The 26,829-nt window shown below is 39.3% G+C and overlaps 1 protein-coding gene across 2 annotated transcripts; it reads left to right on the top strand.

Annotated features, from left to right (window-relative positions):
* The first annotated feature begins 417 nt into the window (after window positions 1–417).
* On the top strand, window positions 418–22,525 carry dis3l2 (DIS3 like 3'-5' exoribonuclease 2). Of its 2 annotated transcripts, none has more exons than XM_088334701.1 (21): window positions 418–446; window positions 1,209–1,948; window positions 2,582–2,712; window positions 2,903–2,956; window positions 3,445–3,546; window positions 4,443–4,569; window positions 6,993–7,051; window positions 7,157–7,386; window positions 7,459–7,632; window positions 10,724–10,803; window positions 10,911–11,023; window positions 11,098–11,205; window positions 11,632–11,865; window positions 12,388–12,467; window positions 12,610–12,793; window positions 12,888–12,974; window positions 13,097–13,244; window positions 14,820–14,950; window positions 16,224–16,328; window positions 17,675–17,779; window positions 20,353–22,525. In XM_088334701.1, the coding sequence occupies exons 2-21, from the start codon at window positions 1,216–1,218 to the stop codon at window positions 20,452–20,454; spliced, it is 3,087 nt and encodes a 1,028-aa protein (XP_088190827.1). In that variant the 5' UTR covers window positions 418–446; window positions 1,209–1,215; the 3' UTR covers window positions 20,455–22,525. The 2 variants fall into 2 exon arrangements, with proteins under 2 accessions (XP_088190827.1, XP_088190818.1); XM_088334692.1 differs by lacking the exon at window positions 418–446 and adding an exon at window positions 882–1,121.
* Window positions 22,526–26,829: the final 4,304 nt, after the last annotated feature.

Raw genomic sequence — 26,829 nt, 5'->3', positions numbered from 1 at the left:
TTATAACTTGCTATACATAATACAAGTAAAACAATTCGTCTGAATAGTGTTAGAGTTATTCTTCAGTCTACTCCCCCCGTTTTCATTTTTCTTATTTTTAATGATTTTCTCAAAGACTGTATGCAACATTTTGGGGGATTGAAACAAATGATGTACTTACAAAAGCTAGAAATATGTCACCAATTTCGAGAACACCAGAAGTGACCGTGTTTATCAGCTCAGTTCGTTGTGACAGCAATAACAAAAATGTGTATGAGTGCGCAAACAATTTTGAGGGGACTGAAACAAATATAAAAATGAAAATAACTGCAGTCCCGTCTTTAAAAAAACGTATAGAAAAAGCTGTGTTTTTTTTTATGAATAATTACGATACGTACTCCCAAACAGTAGGTGGCGGACATTCATTCTTACGCCGGGATTCACAAGGAGAGGAAGATAACTCCCTGGTATGTAACGTAATATCGTGGGTTAAATGCGTGGAACTCAATAATACTGTTTTTTTCCTTATTTCATTGCCTTTATTTAATCTTTCAACTGATGTGCTTTTGTAAATAACATACAAAACTAAGAGAAATTGATATTTGTCGTATCGTGAACTACCAGCGTGCTGCTGTTGGTTGTTAGTTCTTATACACTTACAATTTATGGCAGTTTCCAAACACTACCATTTGAAATGTTTTGACTATTCACCCTGAAATTACTTTTTGTCTTACAATACGCTTTCATAGCGTGTTTATGCTGGAGTGCCATGTCAAATTTTAATACCTGTCAACCTCCACGGCTCCATGCCCGTACGAACTGTCCTATTTTCCCGTACAAAATACACCATATTTTTTCCGTAATCATGCATGATGGGAAAACCCCAGACGGCAGACACATGCGCACAGTAGCATCAAACCGCTCGCTTCGTTTGCAACGAAAAAAACGATACCGCGATAGAGGCTTCCGCGGCGAACTCCTTTGAATTGATTAATTTGTCGTTTCTTGATAGTCTGTGTGTACCGGATGATACCCATCATTGGCAAATTGGCGTTTTTCCGTACAGATTTCCTTGTACGTTGTACTCTTCTTAAAATGCATAAAAAACGTACCTTGTACGGCAAAACCGTACAGGTTGACAGGTATGAATTTTGCTGTAAATAATGTTTATTACGTTGTTATCAATGCCATTAAGGACAATTCTAATCCACGTTCTCTTTCGTATTCAGTGATTTTATGCTCATGGATTCTTCTCAGCAATCTAAGCGGGCCAACCCAAAACGAGAGGCGAAAGGCAGTCAAAGTGATTCAAACAAAGCTCCTTGTCGCAAAGATGCCTATGCAAGACTTCTGAGCCAGCATCGCAGCAGAACCTTCACGAGGTTTTTGGTGGAATACGCCAAGGAGTCTCCTATCAAAGCTATTGGACCCAACACATTGCTTCAACCTCAGAGTGACAAGTTGCACATACCCAAAGAAAAAAAGGACCTCATGCCAAATAATCTGTCGGGTTCCAGAGACTTTTCCCATTCTCCCTTAAAAGCCAAAGAAGATGAGACTTCCCTGTCATTGTATATGGGAAAGTTGAGCATTCAGAATGCACAACATGAGCAAGAGAAGAAGCCCTGTGTGTCTAAAATGCACAGGAAGGCACAGAGAAGGGATACCACTACTAGTCAAGACGGGGATATTGAGTCAGGAGAGGAGCTAAGTTCCTTTGGCCCAAATGACTCAAAGAAGCGACAGCGGAAGAAAAATAAAGACACCCTCAAGGAAAACCACTTCCAAAATGGCAGCAACGACAATGTCCAAAGTAACCCAGAACAAGAGGACAGAAAAAATGCGAGGAAAATAAATGAGCACAGAGAACTAGATGAGTTCAAGCTGAATGCTGGCTCATCTAAATGTGCTGGCGACAGTTACGGTTCCCATACCGCTCCTGATTTTAACAAACTCCAAAAGCCCACAGGTACATGTCCCATTATACAAATGCATGCTTGAGAACACGAGAGCTCGACAGACGGGTCGGTGCAGCGTCTGCCGTCATTCGGACCCTGTACCGGTCCGTCGTGGTGAAGAGGGACTGAGCCGAAAGAGAAGGCTCTTGATCTACCGGTCGATCTATGTTCCTACCCTTACCTATGGTCATGAACTGTGGGTTATGACCATAAGAACACCATCCCGGATACAAGTGGCTGAAAACTGAAAGGGTGGCTGGGCTCCTCTCCCTTAGAGATAAGGTGAGAAGCTCAGTCATCTTGGAGGGACTCTATGTAGAGCCACTGCTCCTCCGCATTGAGAGGAGCCAGTTGAGGTGGCTCGGGCATCTGATCAGGATGCCTCATGGAAGCCTCCCTCGGGAGGTGTTCTGGGCACCTCCTAACGGCAGGAGGCCCCGGGGGCGACGCAGGACCCGCTGGAGAGACTGTGTCCCTAGGCTGGCCTGGGAACGCCCCGGGATCATGTCGGATGAGCTGGATGAAGTGGCTGGGGATAGGGACGTCTGGGGTTCCCTGTTAAAGCGAAAGACAATGGATGGATGGATAGATGGATGTTTGAGAACATTTTTTACTAATTTGAAATGCTTTCACATTGTGTATAGCTTCCAGTGCCAGCTCGCCTGCTGACAAGAATAAGAACAAAGTAGGCAGAGGGTCAAGGAAACAAGTGTTTGAACCCTATATGACATTTGAAGAGGTTTCTCACCGTCTTAAAAGAGGAGAACTTATTCAGGTACTTTTTCTTAGGGGGGACTTTTAAATTATGAAATTTTTTTTTGCAAATTATTTAAATGTGTTGAACACAATCTAACCTTGTGTCCTGCTTTTTCCCAGTTTGTTGTCCTGGTATACTGGTAATAGCGTGTGAACTGATTCATTTTTCAATTTTTTTTTTAAAGCGAATTGTGTTTTTTCCCCCTCAGGGACAATTGCGAATTAATCCAAAGAACTACCGTGATGCTTTCATCCCATCTCCTGTGAGTTATTCTTGCTAAAATGATGCCAACCTAAAGGGACATCGTGTATTATGTGTTGCCTCCTTCATTTAAACAACAATTGCTTTGAATAATAAACATAAATACATGAACTATCATACAAACGTGCACTTTTGAAATACTCATAGGTCAAGAAATGCTTATTTATTTTCTCTAACATGAGGCTCACCTTGATGGAACTGCCATGATTGTCTGCTATATAATTGCAAAGGGAACCCATCGCTCCAAAAAACTTCTTGACTAAAAAATATGGAGGAAAATGGCTCAGTGTGATCACTTTGTGTTTCCCCTGTTTGTATTCTTCCTTGTTATTTGTAGCACTCATTTTTGGTTCCACTGCACAATAAAGCGACATCTACTGGTCAAATATTACACAGTGTCCCTTCAAGCGCAATTTTTTTTCCTTTGGCTAATAATGTAAACATAGCAGTACTTGTTGTGTAAAACAAAACGTTCTTCTTTTTTCGCAGGATGACACACGGGATATATTCTTAAATGGCGTAATTGCACGTAACAGGGCCTTAAATGGAGACATAGTGGTGGTGCAAATCTTACCAAGAGAATATTGGAAGGTATTCCATTTGTAATTCCATATTTCAAACTTCATGCTACAGTAGAACTCAAGTCATCTAATTGTCAATTTTTATATTGTTAGTATTGATATTGATATACAATGTTTGGAGCCACACAGACAGTTTTGTCTTTCCAATGAAAATGTCACACTTTTATTTATCAAATGAGTTGTTGTTCTTTTGCCCATATTAAGCTTATCCTATTGTTGGTCAATCTCTGATATGAAATTTTCCCCGCCTTGAAGTCCATTATCTCGTAGTTGCCTCTACTGTAGATGTTGACATTGGTGTTTTGCGGCTACTATTTAACCAAGCTGCTAGTTGAGGAACTGCTCCCACTTTGTGGTGTTCTCTGAAGAAAATTGTACACACCATTGTCGGAGATTTATAGTGTCTTGGCAATCTTTTGCATGGAATAGCCTTCATTTTTAGAACAAGAATAGACTGTGGGGTTTTACACTAATGTGATTTTTATTCTGAAAGTTTAATCACACCTACAAATATGATGCTCCAGATACTCGGCTAGCTCAAAGAAAGGTCATTTTGATAGCTCCTCTAACCTGCTCAACTGTTTTAACCTCGTCTTATATTATTGCAAAAGAGATTTTTATTCATCTATTAGCCTTCTAACGCAATTAGCAAACTTATTTTCCGATTTGAACTCTGGAGTGCTGGGGAATGGAAATGGGCCTCAATACAGCTATGCAGATATTGCATTTAAAACCAGACTTTCACAGCTAAAATAGTCAGTTGCCATGTTAACGATGTATTTCTGATTAGTTTAATGTTATGTTCATCGGTAAAAACTGTTTTTTTTCCTTCAAACATAAAGCAATTCCTAAGCGATCCCAAACATTTGAACGGTAGTGTAACTGATCTAAACGTTTCCTCCGCAGGTTGTGAGGTCTGACACTGACTTTGAAGGGGTTAGTGATTCCGAAACCCGTAAGGGAAACCAAACAGCCGAGAAGGATTTGGTGCAGGCATCGCAAGTTAGCATGGAAGGTCAGCTCACAAGAAAAGGTCAGAACTCAGCCCTTTCTTTCATGTACACGTGGTCAGTGAAAAGTTAACCAAGTTTTTCTAAAACATGTATACCGCAGGACAGGGACAGTAAGATTGGTAATGCATACGTAAATTATATATGTATTACCATACGAGGTTTTACGCCAGTACATCATACTTGTGCAATGATTGATTCATCGATTAACATCGCTGACCAAAATCGCAAAAGATTGCAAGCGATGGGAGTTGAACCGGAGGAGTGGCGGTGAGAACGCCAACACTTTCTACTAGACCACCAGTGATACAGGAAACATGCAATAAAACATTAGAGCTGAAGTCATTGACCACACTACTTTTGCTCTCGGTGCCAGAAACACGGATTTGCATAGTGCATTCTGAAAGGTTAAAGAGTCTATCCAATTCTTCACCACCAAATGTTAAATACCGTATTTTCCGCACTATAAGGCGCACCTTAAAGCCTTTATTTTTTTCAAAAGCTGACCTTGCGCCTTATAATACAGTGCGCCTTATTTATGGATCAATTTTAAAATTGCAAAGTTTTCCATCTAACTTGCAGCCGCCGACTCGATTTTCCCCCGAACGCCAAGTAGTACGCGGTGTATGCTGGGATTTATTTACCGGCGTTTCATTGGCTAACCAATGTGTCAATCATCATTTGAATTGATCACTATTGGCTAAAGTTATTCGGAGGTCAAGGGGCGGATCCTTTTTATCATTTACAGGCTGGCATTGGCTTAAACGGCAACACAAAGCCTGCAATTGGCCAAAACAACGGTGTATGCTGGGATTTATTTACCGGCGTTTCATTGGCTAACCAATGTGTCAATCATCATTTGAATCGATCACTATTGGCTAAAGTTATTTGGAGGTCAAGAGGCGGATCCTTTTTATCATTTACAGGCTGGCATTGGCTTAAACGGCAACACAAAGCCTGCAATTGGCCAAAAAAGATGAATGTTTATGGCACGTGGCTGACGGCATAGAGAAAGCATTTTTTTCTATTCTGTATTTGAAATTATTTTATTCTCCTGGATTTACTACCCTCACGGATATAAGAGGACATTGGCTGCACATTATTATGAACACAACGACTTCGGTGAGCTACTTCGGGTTTTATATTGTCCCTGTATCTTGTTTCAGACTGAACTCGATGTTTCTGTGATAAGCGGTGCAGATAATGGATGGAATGGAGTGTCTATTTTTAAATTAAACTCAATTCCAAGTGTTTATTGTCATATGCACAGTAAAGTTGCGAGCGAAAAAGAAAATAAAAAACTCAGGAATGGTTGGCATTTCTTGAATCCCAAGACTTGAATCTTCCGAATGATGGAACGATGCATTTGAGTGACATCGTACGGACACCGCATCCGCACGTGTTCTCGACACGTATTTGCGTCTTTGCAAGCTTTGGGAATGTTAAGGGGGTAATAAGTTGGACTTAACTATCTGACTGTTTTGTCCACGTTCCCATTGTAGCGCCTTATAATTCGGTGCGTCTTATCTATGTCAAAAATTGGACCAAAAACTATTTTTTCGGGGTGCGCCCTATAACCCAGTGCGCCTTATAGTGCGGAAAATACGGTAATAGAGAAAACACAGTATTTTAACAAAATACTATGAAAGGTTTTTATAATTGTATACATATTACATCGCAGCATTATTGATACACAGGTGAAGAAGTGGACAGACTATCAGAATGCAGTCTGCAAATCATTGTTTCTGGCACCCTGAATAATAATAGTTTGATAATGAAATAAGCTTTAAGGGTTTTTGCTCTTCATTTGCACCAGTGGCGGTCTAGTGGTAAAGTGTTGCACTCTCATCGTCACTACTCTGGTTTGATTCCCCTTCCATACAATGTTTTGTGATTTTGGACAGCAACACTTATCGGCTAATCAATCTTTGCATTGATATATAATAAGGGGCTCCAACCTTATTCAAGCTGAGAGTTACTTTTTGTTACTAATTAGCGCAAAGAGCACCCAGTTTGATATGTGTTTCTCAAATAACATATAATCTTATGACTAAGTTTTTATTACAAGCTTAACCAGTCAACCCGCCCCAAAAAAAAAAATTTTTCTTGAAAATCATAATGACCCAGCACGTGTGAGATATTTTCAGAACAGGTCCGCAGGGACTTCAGCTGTCCTTAGGGGGCACCCTGGTCCCCGCGGATACCACGTTGGAAACACCTGATAAATACCAACGGCTCTACACAAATACACAAAGTAGCGTTTACTGAAGTGTCAATTTCATGTGCCCAATAGTCCAGTGTCTTATGTATGAAAAGTATACGACAAAAGACTATTTTATGGGGATGCTCCCTATAATCCGATGCACCCAATAATCTGTTGCGCTTTATAGTGCGGTAAATACAGTACTTTGTATTAAATGTTTCATGGTGTTCTTATTTTTTACAGACCATAAGGAAATCTCTTGCAACCCATCCAATGATGAAGTACTACAAATGACTGGCAAAGTAGACTTTCTCCTTTAATTTTTTTGTTCATTTTTATTTGTTATCAACTTGTCATAAAAGTGGCCTGAACCACTAATGACACCTTTGTCATTATCAATATACCAGGTGGTGTACATACTTGAAAAGAAGCATTCAAGGGCTGTGACGGGTTCCCTGAAATTTCTGCCCGATAAGCCTTTTGCCATGTTCTCCCCGGTGGACCACCGCGTGCCAAGGATTAATGTCCCCCTATCTGATTGTCCAGAAGATTTCAGCTCCCGCCCTGACGATTACGCACACACACTTTTCATCTGCCGCATCACAAGCTGTCCGCCCGACAGCAACTTTGCAGAAGGGTGAATATGACGGCAGCTGACTGCTCATTAATTCTCAAGTTTGCGACTTTTGATTGCTGTCTGTTTCTACAGTCGACTGGCAAAGACGCTGGGCCAAGCTGGGGAAATAGAGCCCGAAACGGAAGGCATTCTGATAGAATATGATGTGGATTTTTCGGAGTTTTCAGATGACGTGATTGGTTGCTTGCCTAAGAATGTGCCTTGGACCATTCCAACTGAAGAGATGGCCAAGAGAAAAGACTTGAGGTGGGAGTTTTGAACTAGGGTAGCAGTGTTCTTGTTTGCCCGTGTCCCTGCGTCCTAAACGCATCATTTTTGCTGGGGACGCATAGTCTCAAATCAACGTGCGTCCCCGGGACGCAGCTTTTTTGACACAAAAATGTCATTATTACCCGATTACATTTTTTTTTAATCAAAGATTTGCCGCAATCCAAACTTTTCCTCAGGCAGATCCGGCAGATGTTGTTTTGGTCTCGCGGTTCGAGTTTTCGTCTGCACGCCGATCTCGAGTTGTGTAGTGAAAAGTCCGTCTCTTTTTAGAGAACAGGCTTTCTCGGCTCAACTCATTAAAGAGAGCCGGCTCTCAAACGGCTCACTTGCTTTGATGCATTATATTACGAATTATGATATTGTATAAAGAAGTTAAGAAAAAAAGGAAGTATAAAAGGAGAAAATGAAAAAAAGACAGGTTTGTGGTTATTCCTTTAATCGGTATATTACCAACAATAATTTGATGCAGACAATGAATGAATATTTTGATGATGAAAACTGAATGAATATATAGATTTTTATTATATATTTCTCACCGAATTACAATTTAAACCTCGATAACACTAAATTTTGGGGACCCATAAATCTCTGTTGGGACCTCTAGATTTTTGAGCATGCAAGACCCATCACTTTTCAAAATAAAATAAAAATAAAATGAACACTGGGGTAGGTGTCTGAAACCTAGGGCCAGTAAACCAGATATGGCTCTTTTCATGACTTCATATGGCTCGGCAATAAAATGCTGTGTACACTAATTTCCTATGAAGCGTTCCTATATCAATATGCGCTATGTCAAGTTTGATGCGTGCATGGCCGAAGCAACGCTTGTAACATGAATGTTTTGGTCCAGTAGATAAAGAGCAAAGTCTCAACTAGAGTTCACAGTCAACGTGTCACACCAACAAAACCCGTTTTGGCATTACGTCGCTAAGGAATCCTTTATATAGAAGCTCATAAATAATGTATGTTCACTGTTGAGATATTGTATGATACAAACCCACAAGACAAACCGTAACACCCCAAAACGCCAGCCAAGCACACAGAGCAATTTTGATTGATGAGCGGTAGGGCAGATCTCTGCACACATAGCACGTTCACTTCTCTCACACACACGCCCACTACGCTGAATGTAAATACATCTGTGTACTTTTCGTTAGCAGTTTTTTGTGACATTTTTACGAAAGAATCCTGCTTGCGCCTTATTCGAAAACCATTTTTAACCCAAAAAAGATTGGTCAAAATAAGCCTCGATGATCTTTAGTAACTGTGAGAGGGCGACAAGTTTAAAGTGGTAAATTTGTTGGTAATGGGACACAGACTCTGGCATTATTATTATTTCATAAATTTTATCAAATCATCTAACACCACACAGTAAAATAAACTGCGCTGAAAAATGTGACAGCAGGTTTGGTGGTTTTCTGGCTCTCAAACCAAAATAGTACAATTTTGGTATTATGGCTCTTTGTTTTAAAAAGGTTCCCAGGCCCTTCACTTGGATTCTTATCATTTAAGGCAGGGGTCTGCAACCTTTTCTGTACCACCAGTTAAATGTCTGACAATATTCTTGCTTTCCGGGCCTCTACAACACGAGTAATAATAACAATAAACATATTGAAAACAACAAATAATGAGTTGTGCAATCACTCGACCACTTGTGATCTCGTTGACAAGAAAAAGGCATTCGATTTTATCTCATCATCACACTTTATTTACTTATTGCACCACGCTGTGTCGCCTTTTTCTTATCTTGAAGGTGCACGTAATTGGTCAATTGTTGTACAACATTGTTTTGGATGAACTCATTCTCATGAGTTAACATAAACGTAATTACAACAAATGTAATGAAGCATTATGGGAATGAGTTCAGCCAAAACAATGTTGCACAATGACTAACCAATCACGTGCGCCTTCAAAATAAAAAAGGCGAGACAACTTGGTACCTTGAGTAAAAATGGTGTGATGTTGAGACTAAATTAAATGCCTTTTCCTCTGTCATCAATGGCGGTTTGACTGCCTCAATCCGTGTCTGATAACTGTTTCAACCGAAGTTGAGAAAATAGGAAAGGCAGTAATCGTTAACTAATCAAACATTGCTAAAATACGGTAATTAACCACCATAAACTTCACAAATTTTTTTTATTAAGTGAAAAAAGTTGCGTTTGTTCAGGAATAATACAAGCAAAAAAATTCTGTCGCTCTGGTACCATAAAAATGTATAATGCATCTATGAAAAACCACATTGGCTTGAATGTTACCTGAATCTTACCAAAGCGAGTCAGACTCTGTTATAGTCAACTGTTCACGTATCAACAAGGTACTGCCATGATATGAAAAGTCTGTAGTCTTTTTGTTTGCTGTGTTTAGGCTAATATCTTCCCAAATTTGAGAAGGTTTTGGTATGCGTTCTTGATACTGACACCGTCAATACTGTTGGTTACCGCTTGAGACAGAGACACTCTTGCACATTAATTTGCTCTCAGCAAATATTACATTCATTTAGCGATGCCTCACTCTGTTGGAAAAACGTGTGTGGCGACAATATTCGACAATTGAATTATTTGTCGACTATTTCCATTATGGGCAGCACGGCGGACCGGTGGTTAGCGCATGTGCGGCACAGTTCTGAGGTCATGGGTTCAAATCCAGCTACCAACCTTCCTGTGCGGAGTTTGCATCCCGGTGCTTGCGTGCGTTTCCTCCGGGCACTCCGGTTTCCTCCCACGTTCCAAAAGCATGCATGTCAGGTTAATTGGCCGGTCAAAAATTGTCCCTAGGTGTGAATGAGCGAGTGAGTTGTCTGTCTCTGTGTGCCCTGCGACTGGCTGGCAACCAGTTCAGGGTGTCCCCTGCCCACTGCCTGAAGATAACTGGGATGGGCTCCAGCACCCCCGCGACCCTACTGAGGATAAGCGGTGCAGATAATGGATATTTCTATTTTTTATTTTTGTCGACAACCTCAACTACGGTAATTGTTGCACTCCTGCTCTTGACTGGCAGTAACTCCAAGGTTATGTTTAGTTGGCGCATTCATTGATCTCTCAAGGAATAATTGTTCACTCCTATTTAGGAAGGAGTGCATCTTCACAATTGACCCAACGACAGCTAGAGATCTGGATGACGCTTTATCCTGTAAAAAGCTTCCAGATGGTAATCTGCACTTTTACTTGAAAAATAATGGCTCGTGTGGTATTAATGCATACTTCGAAGACTTCTCTCAGTAGATTTCTGCTAAGGCATGTTTGCATTCAAAACAGGCAACTATGAGGTGGGGGTGCACATTGCCGATGTGAGCTATTTTGTGGAGGAGGGCAACGCCTTAGATAAAATTGCCAGCCAGCGAGCCACAAGTGTTTATCTTGTCCAAAAGGTGAGTCAAATCAAAATGATTTCATTCTAACAGTTTGGTTGCTTTTCATCACGGGTGTGTTTGTCACTCTCCAGGTCATCCCTATGTTGCCAAGGCTGCTGTGTGAGGAACTATGTAGCCTGAACCCTCTTGTTGACAGGCTTACCTTTTCTGTCATCTGGAAAATTACACCTGAAGGAAAGGTCTGTTCATAGAAGAATCACAAGATTTTTTTTTTTTGAGTGCAGGGAACAATATGGTTCCAGACCCCTGCAGTTGACTATTAGAGGGACAAATCCATATTAAGATTCCTGACCCCTGCGGTTGACTATTAGAAGGAAAATCCAAACTGTACTCACTCACCCGCAGTTTCTAGACCAGAATTGTTTCCTATTATAGGAAAATCATACTTTCTCTCACATATAACACCATACCCTCACTCTTGCACTCCTACACTTTCATATAGACGATGTGAAATTCGGGTTCAGGCACGGGCCCAAGATCTCACCTCTACTGTGTTTGTATGAGAGTATTGTTGTGCTTGTGTGAGAGCATGATGTTAAATGTGAGTGCAAGTATGATTTATTTTTCAAACTGCATCTCATCGTGTCTTGTGTCTCTGTGAACAGATTATGAGTGAGTGGTTTGGCCGCTCGGTGATCCGCTCGTGCGTCAAGTTAAGTTATGACCACGCTCAGAGTATGATTGAGGCCCCTGAGAAGATGTTTGCTCCCGAAGAGCTTCCTCCTGTGGACCCAAATCACGGCATTGAGGTGATCCATCAAGCGGTCCTGAACCTGCATTCCATTGCCAAGGCGCTTCGGGCTCAGCGCTTCTCTGGAGGAGCGCTCAGACTGGACCAAGTTAGTTCTCTCTACCTAATAGTGAAAGTGAAAATACTTGATGTGGTTTGACCGTTTTTTTCTTCATTTTCATTTCACCCAACCACTTAAAGGGAGTCTTTGTAGTTTGTAATCTTCCTTGTGCCTTTTATTTTTCAATTTATGTTTGCACAACACCAGAGGTTGCCAACCTTTTTGAAGATAAGAGCTACTTTTTTGTTACTCGTTACCGTCAAGGGCTAGCAGTTTGATATGCTTTTCTAAAATAACATGTAATTCCTTAGTTATTACTGTCATCATCAGGTTGTATATATTAGAGGCTAGAAACTAGCCTCTAGCACTAAAAATCATCCCAGTTATAAATCAAATTTCCTAGTAAAATCCCGATGACCCATCTTATTTTTCACAACCAGTCTGCAAGCTACTTATGTGGTCTTAAGTGCTTCCTGCGGGTGTCATGTTGAAGACCCCCCACAATAGAGTGACATCTAGTGGTCAAATATTACACAGTGTCCCTTTAACATTTTTTGGTCTTTGTCTCAGCTGAAACTGTCGTTTGTGTTGGACAAAGAAACCATGATGCCCCGAGGCTGCTACACCTACCAATACAAAGATAGTAACAAGTAAGTATTGCTACTGCTGTCTAATCATATCTCTGGATTGCAAAGTGTAATTCTGTATCGGTTATTTTTGTATTTGATCTCAGTTTTGCATGATGTTTCAATATTGGAGTCCTATTTTAGCATCCTTTGTCCCCGTTCTTAGGTTGGTTGAAGAGTTCATGTTACTGGCTAACATTGCCACAGCCCACCATATTTACAACCATTTCCCCGAGTTAGCCTTGCTGAGACGACACCCTCCCCCCAAAGCCAAAATGGTGGATGAGCTAAAAGAATTGTGTGACCAGCTGGGCATTGACATTGACCTTTCTTCCGCTGGAACCTTGAATGTTTGTATTTATCGCAATAATACAGAAAATGGTTGCCATTTGAAAGCTAACAGAATGTAATTCTTTTTCCATGTGGGTTTTCCCAAACTTGTAGAAAAGTCTTCTTTCCATTCTTGGTAACGATGAATATTCCATTGCCCGGAAAGAAGTCCTCACCCACATGTGCTCCAGAACTATGCAGGTAAGCATCTGTTTCGCTGCTAGCATTTTCTCATAACGAACTTTTTTTGGAGCTGGTATTATCTCTGTGTGTGAGTCATTTTAACTATAACACTGTTCACTGAACTCTTTTGTGTTTTCTAGATGGCCGTATACTTCTGTACAGGTGTACTAAAAGAGGAAACACTTTTTATGCATTACGCCTTGAATGTTCCTCTTTACACTCATTTTACGTCACCCATCAGACGCTACGCGGACATCATTGTGCACCGACTGCTGGCATACTCACTAAGTAAATGCTTTAAAGACGCGGTTTTGGGGTATTCCTATCCGAAATTTATGTCAGCCCAAAAACTGAAATGACTGCACCATTATAACATCACCCGCGTTGAGGCGGAAAACAATAATTGGGTGGCTTTTCCCTTTTCTGGTCTGGAAGAATAGATCTTCTTTATGGGAAAATTGCAGGGTCAGCAAAAACACCAAGTCAGCTTTTTTGGCAGTTTTCACATCTGGAATAACCTACATGATTGTCTGGCAAAGATAATGTTGATATTCAATGTCGTTCTGGCCTTATGGAGTGGAATATCTGAGAAAAATATGCTAAGTCAACAAAACCAACAGTGCCGAGTCCGCTTTACTGGCATTTTTCATATTTTGGCTAACTTACCTGAGTGACTGTGAAAGATGCTGGTTATATCTAAACCCGTAACTCCTCCACCTAGGTGGACAGACACATAGACAAAAAATTAAGATATACATACTTAGATTCCAGCAAAAACATCACCACCCTCGGTTTACTCGCGATTGTTATTAACCAGTCTCTAATTTTCAAATTTCACCCGCGATCTTAGATACTTATATCCAAATAGTCACTTTCAGTCTCTGCTGCTCTATCAAACAATAAGAAAAAAGAAAAAGCTTTATGGGTTGACAATTCCCAAAATTTAGAGATGCAGTATTATGATTGAAGTTGTAAACAGAATAAACTCAAGGAACCAGAATCCTTAAAATTATAATTCATGTTATAGCCAATTTGGATTTGAGATCAAGAAAATACTGTAAACCAAAGGTTCTCTACAGGTCTGATTCCAGGATCCACTATAGCACCCTAATTACAAGCTACGTCCCAAACCATGAAAATAATTCTACTTCACAAACGTATTGACTGAAAGGATTGTGCAGTTTAAAACAAATAGTAGAAATGGTTCCTACAGGTGCTTGAAAATGTTTGTTTGTATGGCATTGTCCTATGAAGTGTCATCGCCCCTTATGGCTCATGCTCAGGAAGACAGGTGCATGCTACACCTAAACAGGGCATAATGAAATATGTATGAGTGCAAGGATTACGCATTATTATGGACAAAAAATTAAGGTGGCGTTTCCCAGTGGTAAATTGTAATGGAAATAACTTCCGGTAACTGTAAATGTAAGCAACTTAATACTGTGCTTTTTTGCCAACACCAAAAAAGATGTCAACACTGTGTCTCAATTTGCATCAAAAGTGTATATTAGAACTTTGCAAAATACATGGTTCACAATGGATGTTTTTTTGTAATAGTAAAATTGACCTTAAAAGTCATTAAAAAGTGTTTGAATTTGGCTATGAAAAAGAAGCTCCTCTCAGCATTATATTTGTCAAGCCAAAGGCCTGCGACCACCTTTTAGTTTCCGACCCACCAGTTTAAAAGCACTGGATGGATGATTCTTGCTGGTGTCGAATCACACAGTGTCAGTATCTCTGGGCTGCAGTATCGATATTGTGTTATAATACATAGTTAATGTCTGTATAGATTTCAAGGGGATATATATATTTTTTTTCTTTCCAGCTTTTTAATTTTGTTCTGCTTTTTGTGTTTTCATCAAGACTGTGGTCCCAGTTTAGGATTGTCAACAGAGGAAGTCCAAAAACAGACCTCACGTTGCAATGAGAAGAAGACTGCATCCAGAAGAGTACAGGAGCTGAGTTCTGAGCTCTTTTTTGGGATGTTTGTAAAGGTAGGCAAACATTTACCCCCAAAATAATAATTTTTAAACCCTTATTGACCTTATCGTTATTACAGTTTAGTTGAGTGACATTTCTCTGCTTATTTTATACTAATGTTAGTATCTCATTCTAAATGTATTTAAATTATTTACTCACATGTCTATATTACTATTTTTTGTCCGAAAAGAGCAGTCTAAAAAAGCTCGAGTTTAGTTGGACGGTGTTAAGTGCAGCGAGAGTGCTGCTAATGGTAGCATTTTAAAAAAAAATAGTGGTTATTCTTAACACTAAGAAGTGTTACGTTGACCATTTTCTTGACAGTGTATCGGAATAAATATTCCCAAAGAAAAAAAAAAGCAGGAGCGAGATTTTCTGAACTGTTTTAATGCCGCGAGATCTCGTTGTATTTTGTGCCTTATGGTATTGAACTTTTTTGTTTTAGCTGGGGTGGACAAACTACCACCCGGGGGCTACACGTGGTCCAGCAGGCTTTTTAATCCGGCCTGTTGAAAGAAATGGTTAAAATATAATCGACAACATACAGTATATGGTTGGTTGGTTGGATCCCGTAACCACTAGCGTCGTTAGGGGCACTATTTCCTGAAGCATGTCTTGGTCAAGTACTGCCTGGTGGCGCCCATCCATCTCCAGGCCAACTTATGTTTCCACCTGGTCTCGAACAGGGGACCTTTCCAATTAAGGCAAAATACTTCAAAAATACAACAACAGTAATACTCTTAAAATACTACTGCAGAAATGCTTTGGAATATTACAATAGTACTAGAAAAAAAATCTACAATTATATGACTGTAAAAACAAGTTTGTAAAATACGACAAAAAATATCTTAGTAATTAAAACAGGGAGGGTATATATTATGTTGCTCTAATTCTGGGTGTTTCGAAACCAATTTGATAAAACAAATTTATTTAAAAGCAAATATCATGTAGATGTCTGCATGTATAATTATTGATAAATACAAAATTAGATGGTTCTCCAGGCACAGGCGGTTGGCGTAATTTTTTTAAACCCAATGCTGATTCCGACTCAAAAAGTTTGCTCACCCCCGCCTTAGAGTGTTTATTACAATTGTTTCTACATGTATTATTCATTTGAATCATTTAGTATGCACATATTTATTATATGTCATTTAATATATTGTTTTTTGTGTGTTTCTATCCATTTGCATTTTGACCTTTTTGAAAACATTTTTCCATGCACTAAAAGAAGCCCTCCAATTTATTCTACTTGTATATTTATTCATTCATTCATTCATTAATCAACAGGAATGTGGCCCAATTGACTCAGAAGCAATGGTGATAGCTGTGTTGGATCAGTCCTTCGATGTTTTGGTTCTGCGCTACGGAGTACTGAAACGCATCCACTGCAAGGTAATCCATTCTGCTCCTACATACACATATTTTCCGCATTTACATTCGATGCAGCTTTACTATAGCTAATATTCAAGTACCATCTTTCACTTTTAATGATGGCAAGTATTAACAATCAATGGACTGCTAGCCGCTCAGAACGGTTGATGACTGGAACAGATCTTACATATTTTTGGAAATGAACGTCGTAACAATGACAATAAAGGTATATTCTATTCTATTCTATACTAGAGGTCGACAGATTATCGGCACCAATATTTGGGAATTTGGCGTATATCTGTATCGGCATATTATAGGCTGATCAAGCAGATTTTTAAACATAGCACCAAGCAACAGCAGTGACGAACTTTTCTATTCCTTTCCTGCCTTTTGTCTCTGACGCTACCCACCCGATAAGCGAGCGGGGTGGAAGCCCACTCAGCACTGTGCGCTGTCACAAATTGCAGTCTGGAGTGAGAGTTAGGGCTACTAATTTCCATATTTGCGAATATTTTTAATTTACTGTCTTTTTTCCTCTCCACCCCCCTTTGTGACTACCCTCGTCTGAAATGTCGAGGAAATGTCGTCAACCTGCAGCGACGCGCACACGGAAGCAGACAGTACCGGTGTCTCACTCCCCTTCACATGGACGCGAACTCCAATTTTCTTATGCTTCTAAGCACTCTGTTTCCGATTGTACAAGTGTCCACATTGTAGTCTGTCCAATATGTTGACCAATAGATATTGATTAACGAGATTAAAACAAAAAACGATTCTTGTCTATACAATGACTTTCCTGTACCTGCAAACGTTACCCGCACTGGAAGTGACACAATGTAGATAAACGCTATATTTACGACCACGACTAGTTGTACACAAGGAGGCTTTATATGATGTGCTGTAGTAGCCTTGTTGTAAAGCATGGTTATTGTACTTAGTTGTTCACTGATCGCTGTAACCAGAGAACCATTGTGAATGAGACCCTGGTTTTATTGGATTTCTCCGTGTTAGCAAATGTTCGAATTCAATTTAAAATCTGACTTCTGTTTGCAAAGTAAGACAAACTTTAAACATATTGTTTTGTGTGGCTATGGGAGACTACAGAGAAATACCACACTTAATAGTCATGTTAGTTGTGTTGAAATTCGATTAGACTTACTATAAAAGGTTTCAGAGCGCTAATAACGTTTAATTTGAGTTTTCAACAAATATTGTGTGTGTTTTTGCATTGTTAATAATGACTTGCGCCAGTCCTTAAGCCTTTACAGCAAATTGATATCGGCTCCAAATTACGGTCATCGCCCCCCTCAGTGGATCCTTAGTTATGAAAGCTTACATGAACATTGACTATTTTTTGTGACCATCAGTGTGTCACTGGACTGGCCTCATTCCATCATCGCAAAGTTGGGAAGAAGTCTGAGCTGACTCTCCTGTGGAGCGTAGAGGACCCTGAGGAACTTCCACTTGAGCAGGTGAGACCTTTTTTTTTAAATTATTCATACCAGAGGTGGGGAAAGTATTTGGCATGGCTGGCCGCTATGGGTTAAGAATTTGGCCAAAGGGCCAATCCGGGACACCTTTTACATTTATAATTCATTAATAAATATAACTACATACATTATTTTATATTTCTCTTAATATTTGTCTTTAAATAGATTTGTTTCATCACATTGGTTTTGAAACGCTTTCAGTTAAAGCAAATTGTTAAAATCGAGTCCCTTTTTTAACACTTGAGTAACTATTAATGTAGTATTGTTGTAGTTTCATTTTTGTAGTATTTATGTAGTATTTCTACAGGAAGGATAATGGGTACAACGTTTGCACCAAAAAACATCATTTGTTAGTATTACCTCATTTATTATTTTATATATATCTATATATATAGACATATATATATATATATATATATATATATATATATATATATATAGATATAAAATTTCTTATTACCGGTATATTTTTACCTTTATTGGTTTGGGCGGCATGATTGTACACTTCTGAGGTCATGGATTCAAATCCAGCTACCATCCTCCCTTTGCGAAGTTTGCATATTCTCCCCATGATTGCGAGAGTTTCCTCTGGGCTCACCTCCCACACTCCAAAAACCTGCATGTCAGGTTAATTGGCCGGGCCAAATTGTCCCGAGATGTGAACGAGTGAGTAAGTTGTCTGTCTTTGTGCCTTGTGACTGGCTGGCAACCAGTTCAGGGTGTCCCAGCCCACGAAGATAGCTGCCCTGGGCACTTGCACCACCCGCGACCTCGGTAAGGATAAGCGGCACAGAAAATGGATGGTTTGGCAGGCCGAATGAGAAAGCCTGCTTAGCGGCACGTGGCTTGCGGGCCGTAGTTTCCCTAAAGCTGATTCATACTGTATTTTCTGGACTATAACATGCACCCCAAAACCCTAAATTGGCCAAAGAGTTGAAAGTGCCCCTTATAAAGTAGTAGTATTTTCCGTGGAGGTTGTGTTCCCAAAAAGTTTTGCAATAGTCAGAAACCACGAAGTATAAACTTTTAGTTATTTATATATTTTTTAGATATTTGCAACATATACCGTATTTTTTTTTTTAAAGTTTTTTTTCATAGTTTGGCTTGGGGTGCTCCTTATGCTTCGGTAAGACTTACATGTAAAATTATTGACACTTTAGTACCAGGTTTATTATTTCACATGTAATCACTTGGTCTGTGATAGGAGACACTTTAGATCAGACTGCTTTATGAAGATAAAAGAACACAACATGGTCCAAGATAAATTTGTGGGAAAATTTCAAAGCAGGAATAGGATACAAGAAGAGTTTGCAATATTTGCACATCTCCCAAAGCACTGTGCAAGCAATTATATAAAAATGGAGGGAGCAAAAATCCACTGCAAACCTACCAACACCTGGGCATCCCTCTAAAATTTCAGCCAGAACAAGGAGAAAGCAACCACGAAACCCATTAACACTTGACCTGTAGGCATATACAGCTTAAGACAACTATTAGTCGTACTCTGCATAACACTACCGTTTGTGGGAAGAGTGGCAAGAAAAAAAGAATACCGTAAAAATGCCTCTTTGGTGTTTGCAAGAAGCCACATGGGAGACACAAACAAAATATGGATCGAGGTGCTCTGGTCAGAGGAGACCAAAGTTGAACTTTTTGGGCTGAAGTGGGAATTAAATACTAAAATGTATCGTTTACCAAATTGTTCGAATTAGTTATCTGACTCCATTAACCAAACACAACCTACATTCACCCAACAATCCGCGCTCTTTTCTTGATGGCAAAGAAGAACGACAAAAGCCAACATTTTCACACGGGGGCAGATTTAATTTCATTAACAATCGAACTCAATCAAATATGGCCGAATTAGTCAAATTAGTATCGATGGAGTCTCTGGGAAACCCTCTCTTCAAGTTCTCTAGCTTCTCCTCTCGGCCCACGTCTTTTCCGCAAGTTGGTGTGCCGGCTCCTCCCACGGGCGTGCCAATGAAGCCAAACGTAAGCTCCACCACCTCGCCGCGATGTCTGGAAAACTCAAAACAGCGGGGAGCCTTTCTCAAACAATCCCTGCCGTCCTCCGTCATCAGGGCCTTTCTGCGTCGTCTGATGTGCTGACTATCTTATCAGCCTCATGTCCCGTTCCTGCAATTCCTGTAAACAATATTTTCTACCAGGGTGCCCTGAACTTTCACTGCTCATTGAACTTAAGCCTACTCGGTGAAAAATCTTCATTGCACTCAATAAATGTAACTTGTATTCAATCGTATAAAATCCTTTATAGTCAAATGTATAAGATCCTTCTAGTGTTACATTTTTCATAAGAATAACACTGCACCCTACCCTGAACACACCATGCCCACTGTCAAACATTTTGGTGGCAGCATCATGCCCCGGGTTGTTTTTGTTCATCAGGGAGTGGGAAGAGTTGAGGGGGAAATGGATGTAGTAAAAAAACGGGGGAATTCTGGCAATACTTTTCTAAGCCACTGTAAAATGATTGTGCAGCGTTGATTTTGCGAATTCCTGGAGGTTTTGTGAAACGTTGTTTTTCTCCACAGGTCATTTCCATCTTCACACTAGTGGATGTGCAGCTCAAAGCAGAGGGCACACCCACGAAATGCAGTACTTCACTAAAGAGACCCGACGCCATTACTTCATAATTACTTGAGGATTCATGTATTGTTTCACAAACTGGGAATGGCCTTAACCGAGGCTTGAAGGTAGAAGCGTGTTCCAGTTTGGGAACTCTTAGTTTAACGTGCTATATTTAAGTCTACCGCGTAATCTGTAATGTACACGGCAATTTGATTTAATAAGTATTAGAATCTTAACGTGGTATTTGGGTATATGATTAACTCGTGCTTTGATGCTACATGGGAGTAGAAAGTACATTTGACATAGTAATTTACAATGACGTTTGCACACATGACGTGCCATTTCTTAATTCGTAATTATTTCTGTAAATCTTTTACATGGTAAAACACAGAAGACAGTTCATTTGCCCGTACGTCAACATATATTTTCTGTGCAGAAAGTCGTCAACAAGGTATGTTTTTAATTTTTTGGCATAAAATGAATAACTTATTTTTTTATTTTAACATATGGGGTGGACTTGAATTTGAATTGCTGCTATGCGTGATTACCGTTTTATGCTCTTTTATGTGATTCAAACTCTAGGTTGTTTTTTTTAAAGTTCAAACTTTTTTTAAGAAATGAAAAAAAACTAAAATTTTACCTCTCAATATGCTTCCGTTCATTTTTAGGAGTCCTGTACCTCAATATAGTATATATTTTTTTGTCTGACATTTTATTGGAAATAACGATTTTTGTTGCTTCTTTGTGCCTCTCATGATGTAGGCATCGTTTTGAATTTCCTGCAGCCTCAGCTTTTAATGTGTTTTATTATAAGCCCCCCTGTGGTGTACTACTACTTCAATATGTAAGGGCTATATGGATTCATATGTTCACATCATATATAACAGGGGTGTAAAATATGCAGCCCACGGGCCAGAAAAGGCCAGCCAAACCAAGGGATTGAATTTGGCCCGCGAGATATTCATGTGAAAAGTGCAAGAGAAAAACAAGTTGCGGGTTGAAATATGCATATGTTGCCAAAGCGAGGCAGCATTCACAAAGATGCTGTGATTCGTATTTATTTCTCATTCTCTCCCTCTCCCTCTATTGCTCTCTTTCTCTCTCTGTCTCTCCCTTGTTTTATTGTCTTTCTCTCTTTGATCTCTTTCTCACTCTCTTTGTGTCTCTTTGTCTCTCTGCTTTTTTTCTCTTTCTTATTCTCTCTCGCTCTTTTTTTCTCTCTCTTTTGTACTTCTTTCTCTCTGTGTCTCTCCTTTTGTTCTCTTTCTCTCTGTTTTTCTCTCTCTCCATCTCTCTTTTAATCCTATCTTTTCTCTTTCTTCTTTTGTCTTTCTCTTTTTTTCTTTTTCTCTAGCTTATTCTCATTCTCTTGTTCTCCCTTGTTCTCTTTTTTATTTTCATCGTTCTCCCTCTCTTTCCTGCGCTATTTCTCTTCCTGTCTTTTGCTCTCCCTCTCACTCACTCTTTCTCCTTTTTCTCTCACTCTCTTCTCTCTCTCTCCCCTTTCCCCACCTCCTTTTCTTTCTGCATTTCTCTCTATTATACTAGTCCAGGCCCAGAGGGAATGTTTTTTTCTACTGCGTGGCCCCTGTGCTAAAATAAGTTTGACACCCCTGAGATCCAACACCCACCCATGAATTACTAGTATTACTTTTAAGTCTGGGTGAAATGCATACACATACCACATTTTCTGTACTATGAATCACTTTTGGTAATAGGTTTGTTGTTGCTCTGACTAACAACCCAAAGTGGTTTGTGCATGTTTGTTTTTTTGTCGTCCTCTGGACAAATGTATTTTGGCCTCTTTTTTAACTACCTGCCAATGGGACAAAATTGTTTTTTTTCTTTTATTTCTTTTACTATTGTTTTTAGCTTGTTTTCATTGTAATGAGCAAAATTGTTATGTCTGCTTATATAAATCAATTGTTATTTTCTGTCATATTAAGCTAAACAAACTACTCTGTTCTGCAGTATCACCAGCATGTTAGAAAATGTACTCTTTTCTTCTGCCATCCAATTAACTGTTTCTTCAGAAGCCATTTTTACATGTTTTGGTTTGTCATGACAATGTAGCAATACAGTAGTAGAAGGAAAGATTTCTGTTTTTTTCTAGATTAATAAACTTGAAAAATACCATCATCTATGTCCTCAATATAGAAAAATCTTTCAAATTTTAAATGGGTGTGTTTGGTACACAACCTTCAGTTGTTTTTTGTCTTGTGATACTGACACAGTACTGGTATTGAATGTGTATCCTATTAAAATCGAAAGTAGTAGTTCAAAGGTGCAGTCCGGAATTTAAAACTTTGTTACTCTCTGCGGCCATCTTCTAGCTTAAAGTCATGATCGCAGCTTATGCATCAAATCTGTTCATTTCCTAGATGCGCTCAAACAAACTCTTCTTTTTTCACCTTTTTGCGGGTTCGTGTCAGCGTTTGGACTGTATTTGAAACAGACCTGCTTCCGAATGTGTTGCAAGTCCGAACACCTCTGATGAAAGCAGATATCCGTGGTGGAAAAAAACGTACAAAGGCTATTTGAACTTAGTTGGGCAACGTGAAGTATGATCGGACATTAAAAATCCAGCAGGGTCTGCGGGTATCAAAGCCCAAACCTGCCTGGGCCCGACCAATTAACTTTATTAAATTTAAGGGGCCGAGCCCGAAGCAAACCAGAATTTTTATATGTAATTTGTGAGGACATGGCAGAAGGTGGGGGCATCTTGGCCGACTACACCCCCACAAATTTAGTCTCTGACTTAAGATCTTACCTCTTGTCACATACTTAATAGAGAAAATATTTGATTTTCAACTTTTTTAGCACATCTCAAATGACGCACCCCAATTTAACTTTATATATGCGTGTAACTTATAATTTGGATCTTTTAGTTGTGATTAACTCTGTTGCGTTTTGTACTCAACTGTTTTTTTCTTGTAATATTTTAACATTGTGATACTTTTTTCTGTATACAGAACCACATCTATCGTGAAAAACGTTGCCTCAGAAATAATAAATGTATTGTGGCGTCAGTGAGTCAAACAATCTTTGTATCCAACGTCACTATGACTCATTACTCATTGCCGCTCCTATGCACCACATGTGATAAATCCATCACTCTTTGGGCTTGCCAATCGTTCTGGTCCAGTAGCACCAACAACATGTTGATTTTAGGATTATCTGGAGTTCAAGTCAGTTTGCATGCACACATTTGAAAAGAAATCCATATTGTAATGATGATACATCAATATGCGATGATAAAATACATTTTTACCCCATTGGTGGAAGATTTTATGTATTATATATAATACTCATATTATAAATCTAAATACTTACAGAGGGAAACAAATGGAATGACAATCACATCAAATATTTCATCTTGTTTCTCTATTTCAGGGCTCACCAACCAAAAATGTTGAGTCACAACAGACCATAATAAAGCAAAATATGTCTGAAGCCACTAAAAAGCCTCATGAAAGCCTTTTTTAAATAAAGGATTCATACATAATAGTTACTCATTTAATATTTAATCAAGGGTCAGGGAGCCACTAGAGCCGTTCCAAGGAGCCGCATGTGGTTCCAGAGCAGCAGGTTGCTGACCACCGCTCAAATGAAATTGGTAAAGAACATACAAAAGTCAATTCCATTGAAGTTGGGAAAAAGTTTAAAATGTCAGTAAAATTAGAATAGAATGACTTGCAAACCTTTTCTAACCCATATTTAAATGAATACACCACAAAGACAAGATTATCCATGTTCAAACTCATAAACTTTATTTCCATAAGCAAATAATGATAAACTTAGAATTTTATAATTGCAACAAGTGCCAAAGTAGTTGGGAAAGGGGCTTCTTCACCATTGTGTTACATCACCTTTCCTTTTAATAACACTCAATAAACGTTTAGGAAGTGAGGAGACTAGTTGTTGAATCGTTGATAGTGGAATCCTTTCCCATTCTTGCTTTATGTACAGCTTCAGCTGTTCAACAGTCCGGGGTCTCCTTTGTCTTATTCTGCGCTTTATAATGCGCCACACATTTTCAATGGGAGACAGGTCAGGACTGCAGGCAGGCCAGTCAAGCACCCGCACCCTCTTACTACGAAGCCACGCTGTCGTGAGACGTGCAGTGTGTGGCTTGGCATTATCCTGCTGGAAGAAGCAAGGGCGCCCATGGTAAAGATTCTGTTTGGATGGCAACATACTTTGTTCCAAAACCTGAATGTACTTTTCTGCATTAATGGTGCCTTCACAGATGTGCAGGTTACCCATTCCTTGGCCACTCATGCACCCCCATACCATCACAGATGCTGGCTTTTGCACTTTGCGTGCATAACAGTCTGGGTGGTTCTGTTCTTCTTTGGACCGGAGGACACGACGTCCACAATTTCCAAACACAATTTGGAAAACTGACTCATCAGACCACAGAACACTTTTCCACTTTGTATCAGTCCATTTTAGATGGGCTCGGGCCCAGAGAACCCTGCGGCGTTTCTGGATGTTGTTGATGAATGGCTTACGCTTTGCAACATAAAGTTTTAACCCACACTTACGGATATAGCGTCGAACTGTATTGACTGACAGTGGTTTTCCAAAGTGTTCCTGAGCCCATGTGGTGATGTCCTTTACACATTGATGTCGGTTCTTAATGCAGTACCGCTTGAGGGCTCGGAGGTCACGGGCATTCAATAATGGTTTACGGCCATGCCGTTTACGCACAGTGATTTCTCCAGATTCCCTGAACCTTTTCACAATATTATGGACGGTAGATGATGATATCCCTAAATTCCTTGCAATTGTACTTTGAGGAATGTTGTTTTTAAACTGTTCAACAATTTGCTCACGCAGTTGTTCACAAAGAGGTGAACCTCGCCCCATCCTTGCATGTGAATGACTTAGCTTGTTCGGGTCTCCCTTTTTTATACCCAGTAACAACTCTCACCTGTTGCTAATTCATCTGTTCACCTGCAAATAGTTGGTTGATTTCCATTCATCCACTTTCTGAGTAGTTATTGACACCTGTCCCAACTATTTTGGCACGTGTTGCTGTCATCAAATTACAGAGTTGATGATTTTCTCCCAAAACAATAAAGTTTATGAGTGAAGACAATAAATATGTTGTCTTTGCTGTGCATTCATTTAAATATGGGTTGAAAAGAATTTGCAATTTACTTGGATCAATTTTTATTTGCAATTAACACACTTTCCCAACTTCATTGGAATTGAGTTTTGTACTTGAAACGAGGCAAATTATCATCCAGCAGATGCGAGATGACAAAAGACTCTGCTTCTTAAAATTAGCAAAACGATATTATTTGTTGGATAAGACAATTTTGCCTCAAAGAAGCAAAAATAAAATATATACATTTTAAACATTTTACAGGTAAAACAAGTATAAGTATATATTGTTTGCAGTGTACATAAAGGTGTGATGTATGATTTTAAAGTGAGTATTATTTAACCGCTAGATGTTGCTTTATTGTTTAGTGCAGTTGAAAACAAATGCAAAAAAAGACAAGAAGGAATATAAACTATGTAGACTCAAAGTGCACACCATTTTTCTTCTCACTTTTTCTGCCCAGCCTTTAGCAATGTTTTTGGTTTTGTAGCAGCAAGATGTGGACAAACACTCCAGCTCCATCTAGGTGAGGCTCATGTAAAATAAATGGACATTTCTCAAACTACGGCTAGTTTAAAAAAATATACGTTTTTCACGTTACTACAATAATTCATGTGTATTAGCTTTTTTTTTGAACCATTAATCCTTTTAATTACCTCTAAGATTAGCTAACTAATACACACTACACCCAGGGTTCGTATGGGGGCTTGAAATCCTTAAAAACATTTAAGTTTTATTGTGTTTTCAAGCCTTGAATAGTGCTTGAATTTTGGGTGAAGTGCTTGTAAATTTTTTGCATTTTTGCCCTGTTTAAGTCTGCTTAAAAACGACACTGACACTGCCTTCTAGTGTGTTTGCTTTGCTATTGCATTTATTCTCTTGTGATTAACGGCAGCTGGTATTCATTTGTGCGGCAATGTCCTATGAAGCGCTGAAAGAAGAAAGCCACTATGGATTGGGTTTTACAAGGATTACATATCAATTATGGCCATTTATTATGGGCTGTGCAAAATATTAAGGTATCATTTCCCAGTGGTAAATTGTAATGGTAAGAACTTCTTGCAACTGAAAACGTAAGATTCACTACATTGTCATTTTTACTCAGCAACTATACAGGGAGAGATTTGTCGGGATAACAAATATATTTGTGATTTACTCAATATCTAAAAATGATATTAAAAAATATTAAATGTAACTCGCAGATATATTTGTGGCTCTACAAAATACAAGTCAAGTCATGTTTTTTTGTTATAGCCCTTAATCACAAAGAGTCTCAAAGGGCTTCACAGACCACAGACTTTTGCAAACTACAGACTGTTATTACAAA

Source organism: Urocampus carinirostris, chromosome 1, assembly GCF_059441175.1.
Source record: "Urocampus carinirostris isolate Australia breed hairy pipefish chromosome 1, RoL_Ucar_1.0, whole genome shotgun sequence".
NCBI classification, from domain to species: domain Eukaryota; kingdom Metazoa; phylum Chordata; class Actinopteri; order Syngnathiformes; family Syngnathidae; genus Urocampus; species Urocampus carinirostris.
The sequence above is the reverse complement of the archived record's forward strand: the minus strand, read 5'-3'. Positions and strand labels throughout refer to the sequence as shown.